Source organism: Antedon mediterranea, chromosome 1 (genome assembly GCF_964355755.1).
Source record: "Antedon mediterranea chromosome 1, ecAntMedi1.1, whole genome shotgun sequence".
NCBI lineage: Eukaryota > Metazoa > Echinodermata > Crinoidea > Comatulida > Antedonidae > Antedon > Antedon mediterranea.
The window spans coordinates 16,545,449-16,562,751 of NC_092670.1; the positions used below are offsets into that span (position 1 = coordinate 16,545,449).

The 17,303-nt window shown below is 32.8% G+C and overlaps 4 protein-coding genes across 4 annotated transcripts; 2 read left to right on the top strand and 2 right to left on the bottom strand.

Moving 5' to 3' along the window:
- Window positions 1-548: 548 nt before the first annotated feature.
- On the bottom strand, window positions 549-3,512 carry LOC140058895 (coiled-coil domain-containing protein 166-like). Its single transcript, XM_072104680.1, has 7 exons — window positions 3,343-3,512; window positions 3,072-3,125; window positions 2,752-2,806; window positions 2,441-2,585; window positions 2,215-2,294; window positions 1,792-1,968; window positions 549-1,653 (listed from the first exon to the last, which is right to left on the bottom strand). Exons 1-7 carry the CDS (start codon window positions 3,453-3,455, stop codon window positions 1,402-1,404), a joined length of 876 nt encoding a protein of 291 aa, XP_071960781.1. The 5' UTR covers window positions 3,456-3,512; the 3' UTR covers window positions 549-1,401.
- Window positions 3,513-3,633: 121 nt separating this feature from the next.
- LOC140042346 (uncharacterized) lies at window positions 3,634-5,932 on the top strand. Its single transcript, XM_072087695.1, has 5 exons — window positions 3,634-3,804; window positions 4,251-4,368; window positions 4,619-4,758; window positions 4,902-4,985; window positions 5,116-5,932. Exons 1-5 carry the CDS (start codon window positions 3,634-3,636, stop codon window positions 5,923-5,925), a joined length of 1,323 nt encoding a protein of 440 aa, XP_071943796.1. The 3' UTR covers window positions 5,926-5,932.
- Window positions 5,933-7,369: 1,437 nt separating this feature from the next.
- LOC140047125 (uncharacterized) lies at window positions 7,370-9,156 on the bottom strand. Its single transcript, XM_072091962.1, has one exon. It carries the CDS (start codon window positions 9,022-9,024, stop codon window positions 8,365-8,367), a length of 660 nt encoding a protein of 219 aa, XP_071948063.1. The 5' UTR covers window positions 9,025-9,156; the 3' UTR covers window positions 7,370-8,364.
- Window positions 9,157-10,283: 1,127 nt separating this feature from the next.
- LOC140058908 (cytokine-inducible SH2-containing protein-like) lies at window positions 10,284-13,007 on the top strand. The gene has a single exon (XM_072104701.1). The coding sequence runs from the start codon at window positions 10,591-10,593 to the stop codon at window positions 11,230-11,232; it is 642 nt and encodes a 213-aa protein (XP_071960802.1). The 5' UTR covers window positions 10,284-10,590; the 3' UTR covers window positions 11,233-13,007.
- The last annotated feature ends 4,296 nt before the right edge of the window (window positions 13,008-17,303 follow it).

Genomic DNA, 17,303 nt, shown 5'->3' on the forward strand with positions numbered 1-17,303 from the left:
TTATAACTAGTCGTTTTTCCACCATGATTTGAAACAGTACACGTCAACATTGTAGGAAAAATGCGTCGACTAGACCCTGATTTTGAATGAAACTTTTATAAATGTCGGAAAATTCTCTGGAACCGAAAAAGCATGATTTATTGCGATCCATTATTGTTAATTTTTTTCGCACTGCCATGTTGGAGTTATTATAACTATGAAATGATTTAATACAACCACTAGCCACAAGACTAATATACTATCTGATAAAACAGATAGGACATTATTATTATTATGAAATATCCTCACGTTTGACTAATTGAGTTTATGAAGAATTAAAGATGTATTGTCCCTCTGAAAAATTAATTCTTAAATAAATTTTGGTTAAATATATGCCATTTTAAAATTCCACATAATAGTTATTCACTTTGACCAAAAATTGGATTAGAAAAAAATAAATATTTACCTGAAAAAACTGTATTTTAATGCAAAAAATAGTCAAATTGGCTGCCAGCCAATGGGTTTTTGGTTGAACTTAAAAATTTATTTTGTCATTTTATAAGTGAAAACATTATTTTTGTTTCGTTTTTTTTCTATGCACGTTTTCAAACTTATTAAAACTACAAAATGGCCTATTTAAACTTCATTTTTCATATTTTTGGGGGATACCGTAGTTTTTGTTTCAACCAAAATAGCCTGGGGTCTTCTGCGTACTACCTCTGATATGATAAATGTCACAGCGAGTGAAATGTAATTGTCAAATATTACGTATTTAAATGCACAGAAGAAATGGAGTTTTTTTTGTGAAAAAAAGTTAAAACTATTTTTTTTTTAATAGAGGGCTCACTTCTAATTTCTTTAGATTTGATATAAACGTAAAACCTTGTAAAATAAAATTCGTACACTCAAATTTCTATTTCTCTGACTTAGATAAAATGCTGACAAAGTCTTAATAGTTGGTTAAATTGAATGTTCAATTGGATAAACGAAATTTAATTCTAAAATAATTAATTACATAATGAAGTTTATGATACTTGAAACCAAACAATAACTGAATATATTTGTGAACATATTGTACTTAAAATTCACCTTCAGGAAGTGTTTTTATAAATCAAAAATAAGAATTTGAATGTTCAATTGGATGAACGAAATTTAATTTTAAACAAATTAATTACTTAATGAAGTTTATGATACTTGAAACCAAACAATAACTGAATATATTTGTGAACATATTGTACTTAAAATTCACCTTCAGGAAGTGTTTTTATAAATCAAAAATAAAAATCAGTCGGGACAGGCCTTAAATGTACAACTGAATTATATGTTTTGTATAAATTTTTAAAAAAGATTATTTCATACAACAGTGAGTATATTTAAAAAAACAGTAACTTTTCAAAAGTTTTTAAAAGCAGTTCAAAAGTTTTATTTTGAAATATTTTCTTTGTCAAGAAGTCCAAATGATGTCAGGACTTGGTGTTGTCTTGTGTTTCGTAATTGTTTCAGATCCTCTGCATATTGTTTCTCGCGTAATAGTTGTCGTTTCTGTTCTTCAAGGTCTGTTTTGTGTTCTTGCAATGCACGTGATCGACGGATTAATTTCAGAAGCTCATGCCGAAGTTCTCGGTTTTCTTGCTTTATTTTGTTGGTGTGATCTTGTAGACAAATTAGCGCTTCCTGAAAATAAAAACATATAGAAAATTCTTTCTTTTAAAATGTTGTGTATCAGTAATATCAGGTGAAGTTGACTTGGCTAGGTATTTTAGTCATAAGGGCAACATTATAATAAAAAAAAAAAAGTTCTACTAAATTTACCCTATTAGCCTGTTGTGCAACCTGTTGAATTTTTCCATCCGATTCCTGTTGGAAGTCACGTTTCTCAGCAAGAAACTTGGACTTAAGTTTCTGAATTGTGTCAGTGTGTTTGCCACGCATACGCATCACTTCCTTTTCAAGGTCACGAATACGCTTCACTTGATCAGCTTGAAGTTTCTATAGTAACCAAAGAAGAAATGTTTTTTCTACACACTATCAAATTAGTTTGACAAAAAAGTGTGATGTGCCCAAATATGTCACATCACATGTTTTTGTCATAAAGTTTGATAGTGTAGAAAGAGATTTAAAGACAACATGATCACTACTGATGATTGTATGTCTAGACTGTGTACAGCCTCTATAACAAAATAGTAGATGATGATGATAAAACAAATCGACTAGAGAACACGTATTTATGCATACCTTGTATTCATCCAATTCCTGCAATTCTTTATTTGTTTTTGCAAGTTCAGAGTCCTTCTCCATCAATTCCTCACGCAAAACTACAGAAAATACACAGACAAGGTATTAAAATGATGCCCCAGTAAACAGACATTTGAATTTAGTTCAAATTCCATGGATGTGAGATTAGTATTGGAATGAAATGCAAGCTGATCCTTATAATAAGAACTGTTAAACCAAGATTGACCTTTTTTCTTGACCTCATATTCACGTAACATAGACTCTTTCTGTTGGTTTATCTGACGAATCTCTTCTTGGTTCTGGTCGCTCAGTGTGATGATCGTAGTCTGCCGTTTGTGAGCTTTCTTTGCCATGTATGACATGTACTCATGCTGGTGAGAAAAGTTGATATATGTTATACACACTGTATCTAATATAACTTTACCGTTCGCTGGGCCTAGATATTGTGCAGGTCACGTTTTACATTTTAATTGTATTGACTAATGAATGATAATGAGGATGGTAGTATTGCATGTTTATCATGATTTTTATACTCACACTTTCAACGCGTGTTTTATGCGCTTCCTCTTGCAGCCATTCATTTTCCCGACGACTTTGTTAAATTTAAGAAACTTCACAAAACAGATTGTGTATAATTTATAATTGATTTTCATTTGGCATATTGAAAACCCAAATATTAAGCTGCGATTGATTTTTCAATAGAAGCCTATAAAATAATATATCTTTAATGTTATTATATCTTTATTAGAAAAATGAGAAAAAGTTTTAGTAATACGATGAAATAGTTCAAATTGGAGTTGTTTAATTATAGAATTTCACATTTTTATACTTTTTTTTGTCTACATATCAAAGGATACAGTTCGTCAACCCTTTTCTTCAAACCAGCAAGTTCATCAGTTAGAGAATCAAGTCTGAAAAGTAAACAAAAATGTGCACTGTGACTATAAGTATAATAAATAAAGTGTCATTTTAATTGTATTTAAAAGAAAATTAAAAATAAGGCCTAGCCAACATGCACTCGGCAATACTGGCCTAGCCTAATATTAAGAGGCCTAGAGCCTAGTAGGCCTAGCTAGGTAGGCTAGTAGTAGTAGGCCTAGCAATTGTTAAATGAGAAAATTAATGTACTCTCGCTTAAGAAGTATTTCTTTCTCAGTAGCTTGAGCCGGCTCTTCCACTTCTCCTTCAGCGTCATCTTTAGGTTTATTTTTTCCCTTTCCTTTGCCCTTTTTAGGTGGCATTTTTAATTTTATTAAGATTATAAATTTCAGATTCTTGTGTTAGGTGTTGTCAAGTGGTTGGTGGTTGAAAGGTCAATAAACTCTTCTTCGTAGTAGTAGTACAGAGAGAGCTTAGGAGGCTCGTCTACTTTGTTTGTATGCGAAAAAGTCATTTAAAAAAAAATCATACATTTTCAAAATGGACGCGCCCGCCGAACAAGACGTGGATCCCGAATTAGATCTATGTTCATCAAACTTTAATCCACTCAAAGCCTTATATTCTTCAGAAGTGGAAATACCATGCCCATCTGCGGAAAAATCGCAATCACTTGATGAGTACGATGTCGATGGGAGGAAATCAAAAGCTCAGGTGTGCAACGAAAAGCTAGGCCCCACCACCACTCGTTTAGTAGAGTAGGCCCTCTATCTAGCTTTTTTGATGAGCAGATTCCGGGGCTTTTGTGGGTGATGGGAGAACACCACATGCCTAGCCTCAAGATCGAACAAGTCCTGCTGCATGCTGTGTATGGAGAGGATTTTCATAGAAATGAAAAATAATTTTCACAATAATAATGACAAGAGAGATTTAATTAGTTGATTCTTCGTTTTTATGTTTTTTTAAAGGTTTTCCATCCCCCAGCCAGCTGGAGGAGGATGAAGCCTGGTTGATTTTTATCTGGAAGATTACCTCCTCCAGCCAGTTATTATGCCTCCAGCCCCGGGCCCCACCCAATATACGGACCTAGTGTCAGTAGTACTATTTAGAACAAAAACACCACCTATTTTGGCTTATATCTTTCATTATATTTTTATTAGGAAAAGGAAAAGACTGAAAATGTGGAAAAGGTTAAGAAAAAAATTCTTTTAGAAGAATACTTGCTTCCAGTCCAAAGTAAAAAGAAAGTAGAAATCAATGTGTTGTCGCGTATGCAAGGTACAGTTTACACAAATAATGCTCATTTCTTGTAGAAAATTAAACATTTTAAATTCTGTCTAGCCTAGTGGAAATAGCCTTATAATGAAATGGCCTAATTTATTTTAAATGGAGATAATACTATAGTACTTTAAATTTCTCAAATACAATTTAAAAACATGAATAAAAAAATGTTGATAAAAGTATATAAATAAATAATATATATATAATTCCAGAGAGCAAACATTTTTTTTTTCTCTTTTTAAATCAGATCCAATATCCGGTCATATGGAAGTGTTACATGAATGCTTACAGAAAAGAATACGTGTACGCGTTGTAACTCGGTCATTTAAAGGGATCCGTGGAGTCTGTATCGGTTATATTGAAGCGTTTGATAAGTTTTTCAATTTGGTAAGACAATACATAAACTGCTGTACTTGTAATATTATGTAACGTCTTTGAACATTGTTAGATTTTCAGCTACGTAAAACAAACTCACCTTACACAGTTGTGTTTTTTTTTCATGGCAACCATCATTATTTATGTTAATACAGGTTTTGCGAGATGTCGATGAAATCTACAGAATACCTTCAAAAGGTCAAAGGTTCTACCATGAAGAAGCTTTAACAGTTTGTAAGGTACAGTAGGTTTGTTCTTGGACTAAATGTTTGTCTCTAGAAGATATGATCGTTGATATTTTTTATTGATTCTTGTCATGGTAGAGCAATTCTTTTGACATAACACACTTAATGTTTCTTTTTATTTTAGATTCTAAATTTCAGTTCACAAATTCCCGTAAGAACAAAAAAAGAAAGAAATGAGATGAAAAAGCATCATTATACAAAAACAAAGCGATCACATGGTCCAAAAAGGTCAATTAGTTTAGAAAAAAAGAAAGGTGAAAGTTCATATTCGAATGACCCTGGAACAACTAGGGATGACCCTGGAGACAGATTAGAAGATAAAGAGACTGATGACACAAAAGATGATGATGAGGATAAACAAGGGTTAGAAACGCTAGAAGAGGAACTGAAAAAAATGCATTATAAACTTGCGATCGAGGAGGATTCTGAAGGTGAGGTAAAGGAAGCAGACGATGACCTTTCTGGTCTTCAGGTTAGACTCGCTTTGTTGCAAGAACAACTTGAAACAGAGGAACAATTGGATGTTACAAAAGGTCAAAAAGAAAGTGTCAAAACTGACACGACGTTAGAAATATCACAAACTGATGCATCAAAAAACAAAAATTCTAAGGAAAATTGTAATAAAATTCAAACAGTAGACAATATAGAAAAAGAAGCAAAGACATTAGATAAAAAAGATAAAGATACATCAGAAAAACATGATGTAAATTCCAAAAAACATGATGTAAATTCCAAAAAAGATTTGTCAAAAAATCAACCAATCAGTGAACAACCAACAGGAAAGAAAAAAATGAGGGCAGCAGACCACCAATGTGGTAAAATTAAATTCAAACCAGAGGACTTTTTGAGACGGCATGCAAATCAAATGTTTGTAAGAGGAGATAATATTGTACTTGTTTCTGTGAATTCATCATTATTGGCGGCAGACTACTAAAAGGAATAATACAGAAGTTCTAAGTTTTAACAAAAGTTTTTTATTTTAATAAATAAAACATTTAATAAATAAAACTGTGTTTAAGTGCTTATTTTATGTACTGTATTTAATATCCATACAGTAAAAATGAATGAATGAAAGTTGAAAACATGAAAGAGAGGTTACATTAATTAGTTTTCATTTTCAATAAACATTGATTTATACTCTTAAGCTCTGTCTACACTATCAAAAAAAGTGTGATATGCCCAAATATGGAAGTGATGTGACATCAACATGTCCATGAAGTTTGAAAGTGTAGATAAAGCTTTACAAAAACTAGTTAAAACAATTTGACTAAGTTATTTAATTCCAACTTGCTTGTTGGATTGTACACGAACATAATTTATTTTAAAATAAAAACAACATAAATAAAAGAAGTGAATACTTGTCGTCAAATTAATATGAGCAATAACAATTATTTTTTTAATTTATCAATATTTTCAGCTTAAGAAGTAACAAAATATACATATTAGTGTATGACTGTGCTTCTCAAGTTTTTAATTATTCATCTCAATGTGAAGAATACAACACCATGTTATAAAAATCAATTAAAATTTACTGCATAATTCTAAAATCTATTACAAACACTTATTTAACAAAATTACATGATTGATGATAGTACTGTATGTACTACTGTACTGTATGTACACAGTACTGTATGTACTACTGTACTGTACGGTACACAGTACTGTATGTAGTACTGTACTGTATGGTACACAGTACTGTATGTACTACTGTACTGTATGGTACACAGTACTGTATGTACTACTGTATGGTACACAGTACTATATGTACTACTGTACTGTATGGTACACAGTACTGTATGGTACACAGTACTGTATGTACTACTGTACTAGTACTGTATGTACTACTGTACTAGTACTGTATGTACTACTGTACTAGTACTGTATGTACTACTGTACTGTATGGTACACAGTACTGTATGTACTACTGTACTGTATGGTACACAGTACTGTATGTACTACTGTACTAGTACTGTATGTACTACTGTACTGTATGGTACACAGTACTGTATGTACTACTGTACCAGTACTGTATGTACTACTGTACTGTATGGTAAACAGTACTGTATGTACTACTGTACTGTATGTACTACTGTACTGTATGGTAAACAGTACTGTATGTACTACTGTACTGTATGTACACAGTACTGTATGTACTACTGTACTGTATGGTAAACAGTACTGTATGTACTACTGTACTGTATGGTACACAGTACTGTATGTACTACAGTACTGTATGGTACACAGTACTGTATGTACTACTGTACTGTACGGTACACAGTACTGTATGTACTACTGTACTGTACGGTACACAGTACTGTATGTACTACTGTACTGTACGGTACACAGTACTGTATGTACTACTGTACTGTACTGTACGGTACACAGTACTGTATGTACTACTGTACTGTATGTACTACTGTACTGTATGTACTACTGTACTAGTACTGTATGTACTACTGTACTGTATGGTACACAGTACTGTATGTACTACTGTACTGTATGGTAAACAGTACTGTATGTACTACTGTACTGTATGGTACACAGTACTGTATGTACACAGTACTGTATGTACTACTGTACTGTATGGTACACAGTACTGTATGTACACACTAATAGTACACTCAATATATATACTGACTATCAAAACATACAGTAAAATCCATATTAGAAAGTCACTTTTAAGTCATAATTTTAAACCCCACATTCAAATCACAGGAAATGGTCCTATGAATAGGGGTGTTAGGAAAGGGTCACATGATTTTATAATACATCATGATGCATGTCAAATAAATAAAAATGGTGTAGAATGAAAATACAAGGTTACATTTAAGTTATATAAACAATACACAGAGGGGTTCTCTGTATTCAACATATGAAATTTAATTTGAAAGTTTATCAATTAAATTAATAACGCATACATTATACATGTATTAAACAATTTAATAAACTTGATTAAAATAAACCAATTGTCTAAGTGAAATCTTATTCATACTTTTTTTTGTGAAAAGTAACATTAAATTATATTGATATGATATAATCAGTATCGTCTAACTATGGAGGTATGAAATATACTGTATATATTATTTTTATATCTCCATGATCTAACATATTTATAAAAAACTAAAACAGGTTCGTTCTGTATGCCATTTTTGCAACCGGGTATCAATAAGCAATACTTCAACAATAATAATATACAATATTGAATAAAAATGCTGAAAATAACATATAAAACATTGCATCCACATAATTACCGGTGACAGTAAATAATGTTCTAATTTCTAATAGTACTTTAAGCAACAATCAAGCATGCTAAGGAATTACAAACATTTAAAAATAGAGCAGCTCAGTTTACTCTGGTTCCATTTAAAGTTAGTTATTTAGCTTTTTTAGGTTTAGGGCTAGCTTTAACCTTTAACGTAGCTTTGTTACTTGGTCTTGTCTTTTTTCTCTTCTTAGAACCACTCTTCCTTGATTTTTTGCTTTTCCCCTTTTTGTCATTCTTTTTTGTACTGTTACTTCCCTTCTTTTTTGGGCTTAATCGTTTCTGCCGCGAGGTTGGTTTATATGAAGTTGTCGACGCATCTGGTTTTTTCCCAACTTTAAAGCGACCATGAGCTCCACCCGATTCATCACCTTTAGGTCTTACAAACACTCCAGTTTGGAGACCTTTAGTAAGCGCTGTTCGTACCATATAATTCACCATGTCTGGCCTAACAGTTTCGTATGTGGATAAAATGTACTTTTTTATAGCCATTCCTGAACTGCCTTTACTTTCCTTTAAAGATTCAATTGCCTCTACACACATTAAAGTTGAGTTTGGATGAGTAGGCTTCCATTTTGCTTTCTTTTTCTTCTTTATTTCTGTAGTTTTAGTACTACGAGGTCTAGGCCTAGTATTCCTACCAGTTACTGCGCCTGCTTCCCCTTCTTCTCCAGGGTCCTCTTTTTGTGTCTCTTCGGCTGCAGCAGCATCGTCGACTGCCTCCACATTATCTTGCTTTATATTGTCCTCTTTCTGATCCCCGTCTGACATTTTTAAATGATTATTAAATAATTTAAAACGTGTACAAACCACAGGGAACGATATTTTTCTTAAATAAATATAAAATATCTCAAATTAAATTGTTTAATGCACAGCTTATTTCGACGTACCTCTACAGAAAAACTAAACAAAGACAGGTATAGGCCTAGTCGTTTGAGGGCGCACTGATCGATGCTACATTTTTTTTTCGTTTGGCGCCACCTAAAGTTTACTTTCGCTGAGTATCAAGATAGTGAACTGAGTACAATATTTGGTAATCTAGAACAAGTATACCCGTTTTTAAGGCCCATTTATACTAGGACGATAGACGATCGACGATGAATAAAATAATAAACATATATTTTTCATCCTAGAACTATTATGATAAAATTATGCTGTATTTTTAACAAATAAAAATATTGTCCAGCGGTAGATTGTGCACTAAAACAATCAGATATTTATCCAATCCAATAATTATCCAATCCGATATTTGTCTAGTTATGTTTTTAAAGAAAATGTTCAAATGGTTTTTCAAAGGAACGTAACCATCAAATTCCCTTTATTACTAGTCAGGTTAAACCCATATAAAAATTCAAATGCAAGTTACTAAAAAAAATACAATTCTGTCAGTGACTAAAGGGATTTCAATGGAGATACAAAATAAGCAAAAAGCTAAAGTAAAACGATAAAGTAAAACCAGGGAGTTGAACAATTCCCTGGTAAAACAGCCAGAAAAAATTGCAGAGCTTTCGAGCACCACTAGCCTTTCATAAGTACATTTATATTATAATATTAATAAAATATATATTATATTAATAGTGTAATAATATTTAACCTGGATCGTGACAAACAAATACACGACAATTTTAAACGGATATATATTATACCGGTATTTAAAAGCTGTTGATTAAAGATCTATCTTGAGTAGTTTGGAAGCTTACTTAAAATATATATAGACTTTTAGAAGCAATGCGTTTTGGCTATTCGTGATATAAACAGCTGGTTTTAGCTTTCTATACGGGTCTTTTTTATACCTCCATGGTTACAGCCGCATTCAATACTGTATTCATTTCCTAAGCGATTACATCTATTACTATTATTAGTATTTCCACGAAAAACCGCTTCAAAGAAAATCAATCATTAGGGGGCGGTCCTAAGCAGTCATTCACTAATAACGAATCGTGATTGGTCAATGGGGTAATTGCTTATGCGGATGGTAATCTCAGTTCAAAACCGCAGGGATTTTTTTTCATTACAGTTTGTAAGGGAATCTATAGGAAGTGCTTTAGATTATGTATACAAGAGTTTTCCCTGAACTCATGTCTACTATGTTTAAATAATTTGACGAGTTCAGTCGTAATATCATTACTGACAGATCATTAGGGAGCTGAGATCGACGATCGTCTCATGCGCAGAGACTTCATCAGCAGGTTCATATGATCACCGTTGTTGTTTCTATTCTAAGAATCAGCCAACATACTATTATAAACTCATTTGTTTTCTACAGCTTCATATCATTTGGGATTTAGCAGCAGTCGGTTTCAACCTTCGTATTTTTATTTTTGAAAAGTGAACCAAATGAAACAGAACTGCGGACTATTAACTACTTCTTCAACTCCTACAGACATCATTTTGAAAATGACGTCTTGTAACAGAAATACTCAACTAGATGTTGACAGTATAACCAGGACTAATCAGATACTAGAGGAATCGAGTTGGTACCACGGAAGCATTACTTACAAACAAGCAAGACAGAAGCTAAAAGATGCAAAAAATGGAACGTTTTTGGTACGAGATAGTTTGGACCCGAATTATTTATACAGTGTAAGCGTGAAGACCCCTCGAGGTGCTACCAGTGTGCGAATAATATACCACAGGGGCAAATTTGCTTTGGATTGTGAAGACGCATTAAAGCCATATGCACCTAAATTCGAATGTGTTATAAAGTTATTATGTCACTACATTAGTGCATCGACTGGGAAGAGTAAATTACACAAGGACTTGAAAACATCTAATAATGGACAATTGGTGTGGCTAGAACCTTCGGGACGCAAGGACACTGAAGCAAAGTTAATGAGACCTCTATTAACTAATGTACATAGTTTGCAACATTTATGTCGATTGGCTATCAATAAGAGCTGTGATAGATGGGATATCATGGACTTAGACCTCCCCTTATCACTGAGGTATTACGTTGATCGCTATCCGTACAAACTCTGATATATCTAACCACCAATTACTGGTTTATCAACTCAAATGTAAATAATGTATATAGTGTTTTCTTGTATTTATTGCTTGTACATATTATATTGTTAATATATTTCGTATTGCCCTATTGTTATAACTGCTATTGTAGTACAAGCATTTAATTTAAGAACATGATTGATCTACAGAGATATTCTAGATCATTAACTCAGTCAACGTCTCGCGATTTCAGCAATCTTTCCTCCATTATGCCAATATTGACAAGACAATCATTTGACCTGAAACCTAAATGAACGGTTGTTGAATAATTGAATAATCATAATATTTGCCGCCGGAGAATTGCGATTCTTGTCACAACACGTGAGCAAAGCAAAGAACCATTCATGATTGTTAAATAATATTTTCGAGAAATTACAGTGCAACGACAGTAAAAAAATGACAGTTAAAAATTTGTGTTCGAACAACGAGACATAGAATAGAATTCATACAAGATGAAAGCCATTTAGCTTTAGAACAACGTGACGTTGTTTCAAGTCTTCGAGTGGGTATTATCATTTCACAACTCAACACAGCAGGAAAATTCATACAAATATGCGTATAGAAAGCCGAACGAATAAGAACATATTTTCACAGCCTGCTGCCGACGTCCGCCATTCTTAAATCTTAAGTCCAATTATAAAGTCTTAATTCGTTGTGTGCGTTTGCTTGCTGGAATCCATTGAAACCAATGAAAATGCAGTTTGTTTGTCCTCGTTTTTTCTTTCCAGGAACTCTCGCTTTACGAGGTCAAATCGTGGGTTTACTGGTTCCCGGACTTATTTTCAATTCATGATTATAATTTATTTATGATTTAAGCTGTCGATTCATTTTTTAACTGAAATATCGTTTATGCTTGGAAGTACTTATTATTATTTCTCTGTGACTTTAATACCATAAGTGATAGTTAATACATAATTTATCCATGTTTAATAATAATAATAATAAATTAATATGGTAATTTTGATAATGAATCAAATCATTTTTAAACAAAATAATTTTCTATTAGCTTTAAATACGCACATCATGTGTTAAACTTATAATTATTGAAATAAAATAAACACATTGTTAGTCTCTGAACCGGCAAGAAAGAAGCACAATATTATGTACAATGTTGCCAATGTCACTGTGGTTAAAAGAAAAGAAAACTGCTCTAGACTAGAGCAGCAATGTTTACTTTATTAAATAATGGTACCGTCAACAATCTGCATTCTTGCTTAGCAGGCCTAACATAATTTGTACTGTTACAGTGTAAACTACATATTGTTACAGTATAATTAATGAATAGTTACCGTCAACAATGTGTTTTTACACAATCTGCATTCTTGCTTAGTAGCCTAACATAATTTCTACTGTTACAATGTAAACTATTGTTACAGTATAATTAATGAATAGTTACAGTATAATTACCGTATTGTTACAGTATAATTACTATCAATTGACTAAAAACGTTTGAGGTTTAGTCAATATTATTTGGTGCAATGTATTTTTATACTACTTCAGGCAGTAAACATGATAACATGAATGTGGTTGGTTTTAACGTGTTTTTATTTGTAGACTATGTTTCAATACATTTTCCATATCAAAACGTTCTAATATTACTATAGGCTGATAAAAGTACTAAAATACTATGAACTCGTGAAGAATATTGGGAGATTATAAGTCTGAACATTTCTTAATTAAATGTGAAAGAAAAAGGAGAGCTGGATGGTAGTAGGGGGTCGTCATTCAGTTTCATGTCCAGGATTTGAAAATTGTTTTTAATGAGGGGCTTTTTGAAATTATACGAAATTTAATGTTTTGACATGTTGATTATAAGTACAGAAAAATCAATCATTTCATTTATTTATTTGACCCAAAAAAAAGGTCAGAAAAAATTAAATAATGATCAATTTTGATGGTAAATTGCATGATTAGGCCTATGTTCTACAACAGAATATGAATATACAAGCAAATAGTACAGGAAAAAGTTATACGCGCATCCAAAATTCATTTCAGCATACCGATGAACTTAGGTAGGCCTACACTGGGATGATCTGATCTAAAACAACTATCCAACTAGCCTATAACTTCATCTAATAGGCCAGCATTAATACAATGATATTTATTCTTGTGACACCAAGTCTGCACTATCAATATTTCAAAAAGAGGTATACAAATTATCAACAGTAAAACAAATTACGCGACATATGGTATAATAGAGAATTCATGGAAAATGCCATCCAGAATTAAACTACAGTCACGTTAAACACACATGCGTAGGAACGTGATGGAATTGCATAATTCACAGTTCAGAAAACGAATAGTACACATGGTCTTAATGAGGCAATCAATTTATTATGTGAAAGAAAAATCGAAAATGCGGGACCTAATAACAATGTGATAACGATATATAAACTACAATTTGGGGATTCCCCAATGTTTTTGTCTCAGTATATTGACAAAAACGATACAAAATACAACAAAAGATGCATTATACCTATAGTTCATTATAAATATACTATAGACGGTATAACTTGAATTTTCATTTCATTTATTCCCTTTAAAGTGAAACTACATACTTTTATTTAAAATAGACTCGGCGTTAAAACGCTGAGAAAATGGTATGGTTTTTAATTACGCGCACGCGTGGCGGTCACTTTGTGCGTACTTGCGGTGCCATCATGTACATGGAGAGGGGAAGGGGAGATATTGAACTTTTGTATAACAACAACCATAGAGATATTATAGTGTTCACTATTAATATATCTATGCAATAATCAACTATCATATCAATATATTAAACAATACGATAAATTATGCTTACGTCATACCGGAAATTACCGGAAACAATATGATGATCACATCATGATTAACCTACGGTGGCATACCCAATTATTTCCTACCATACCCCAAAACTAACCCTTAGTACCGGAATGTCACATTTCATAATTCCTACAGGTGAGACATAGTCATTTAAAAATCATTTTACAATGATTTCTTAAATATTTCTATGCGCAATAATTTCTATCCATTTTACCATATGGCCGGCATATTATTACATAATGTACTTATAAAATGTTAAGAATGTACACTAGAATCGTGGTTAGGGGGTATAGGTAAGGACATCCATGGTTTAACTTGTTATCTACTCTCTTGCTATGGCTTTATTTAACATCATTTTACTTTAACCTCAATAACCTTGAGTTTAACCGGATTCCGTGAATTTCTCTGAAATTGAATGAAATGATGCGGAGAAAACAGCAAAATAGGTAACCACAGTAACTGTTACCAAAAACGTAATTGTTTTAGTCACCTGCAACCATCTTTGGAAAGTTATCGTGAATCATGTATCCGCGTTTCATGTCATTTCAATATTACGTATTAGTTGGTACCTGACGCATAGCACATACATTAAATAATTATCATTACGCCTATTTAGAAAGTATATGAAAAAATCAGCCTAAAATATCTAATCCGCCCACTATTAATATCCGCCCATGTTAACATTTCGTAACAGAAACCGATATAGATATAAAGTTGACACACCGCACGTACAAAAGCCGTATCATTCATTATCCGCGTTTGAACGCGCGCGCGCCGCAATGTCTGGCCCTCTTGTGACGTCAATGTCGATATTCATCAACAATAATAATTTTTACTTTTCGCGATTCAAACTATTTCATCGTAAAATAGTAAATTAATATCGGTTAACATACATTTTTTTTTTAAATTGGAAAATTATTGCGATTCCGAAAGAAATAATATAAATTTGATACAATTTCCTTCATTGTATAATTTTGTTAACACTTTATAGAGTTTAACGGACCGTAACACCAACAAAAAGAATAAATAGAGTATCGATACATTTTTTCTATACTCAAACAAATGAAAAGGTACACATCCGCCTTATAGTGAGATTTTATGATTAATTTTTCAAAGAATAAGGCCAATAAAATACTAAAAACTAATCTATTACAATTGAAAAACAACGATAAGACAATGTTCTATCGATCGTATAAATGTTCGTCATCATGTCATGACTGGGCGTGGTTTCAGGAATAAAAAAAAATTATCTTTTTGTGTACAAAGTTCATGATATCATATGAATGAATTCGCATATCACGATGAAGTAGGCTTGGTTTTTTGTACAAGTATCCGTGTGGTATCCGCGTGGTTTTTAATGTGTATCCACGTAGTTATCATACAAAGTAATTAACCCTATTCTCATCTTACAAGTAGAAATACACCGATGTTTGTTACCGCAACAAACGGACATTGACCGTCTAAACTGGTTTTTAGACCTAAAACAACACATTTATTATCGTAGGGATAATATCAATTTACGTATTTTCTACGAAGAATTGAAAACATTTTTCTCGAAGATTTCTTGATAAATGCAGTTTAATAAGAACGAAACGTATCAATGCTATAGGCTTAATAAGGCAAGACCATCAAAAATTCAATTCAATTCAAATTTATTTATCTTCTTTCTTATAAAAATATAGGCCTAACAATAATGATACGGTGAATGACATTATCATAGGAAGGAGCTAGAAAAAAGTTTAATATAAACTTATCGAGTCTATAGCCCATATATATATATAGATTACAGTATTGTAATAATACGGGCAAATAAATGCGTTCCTAGAGGAAAATCACATTAGGAACAAATTTCTCAGAAGAAAACAAAGTTGATTTCTTAGCGTTATTGCTGAATCTGGGGTTTGTTGTACATAATTTAAACTGAATTGGATTGGGGAGACACCTTTCGAAAGTATCACGGCACGCGATCCCTGGGAAGTTCCTGCTTTATTCTTTCCAAAAAAAAAGTTCCGGGAAGGAGAGGGGAGACGTCAGAAACCGAGTGGACAATACATTTTTTGTTAGTGAGTTAATTTAGATAAGATAGAGTTTGTTCTACTTCTGCCTAAATAATCAGAATTACACTGAGTGGTACTGCTATACTACGTGTATTACTTTTGTAGCCTAAATTGGACTGAAGGTTAACATTTTTTTGTTTAATAAAATTCATAAATTATATAAGTTGTTAAAACAGGGAGGTGTTTCAAACAAGTCAATCAATCAATCAAATCCTTATGTGTGCGTGATCCACAAGTGTCTATCATTATCGACCTATCTTTCTTTGTATCGGCAAGGTTTTTTTAGAGGCTTTCCCAGAAAGGTTCGTGAAAACCATTAGTGTTAAACCTAAATAAACGTATGAAAAACTGCAGAGGTTCGCAAAAATTATGGCAGGTATTAAAAAGTCGACATGCTGAAATTAGTAGCCCTTAAGGCTTGGTTCCTACTAGGACCTACTATTTACAAAATATAATGGCCTATATGAACCGTCACTGGTCAACTCGCTTGCATTGCGCTTACGTTCTTGTGTTGTGTCTATGAACCAAGCTTTTAACACATCAACTTTTAGTTTAGGTAGAAAGTAGGTAAGGGAGGAAAATATACGTATTTATTTAAACTTTACAAATGAACAATTAAGGGCCTACTGATATTTAATTTGAAACGTCTCACTGCCTCGTCATAAATGAAGCAATACTGGGTGTGACAGCAGAGTAAACAAAGAAACGCACAGTCATACGGTATACGACGTCAACGCCATTTACCAAAAAGCCTAAATAATACAATGAGACACCCCTGAGACATCTTCGAAACCCAATAGGCCTGAGTAAACCCAATACAGTTTCCCCTGAATAGGGTTGGTCGTATGTTAAATTCCTCACGTTATTTCACGAGAAACGGTCCCGTTTACAGGTGTGTCCCTTCCATAGAGTTTTACTGTTACTATATCATAGGTCTAATTTTATACCTCCATGGTTAGAGAATTCTGCAAATAGATCAATTGAAATGAGATAATAGGGTCGTAGGCACGACTCAAACACACGCCCTAAACCATGACCACAATGCTATAGGCCCACTTCTGCAAGCAAGGCCTGTGTACACGCCCTATTCATTACACCACTTGTGTTATATATAGGCCTATCTGCTAGATAGGCCTACGCCCCAAACCATTATAACATTAATGCTATAGACTTCTGCCAGATAGGTCT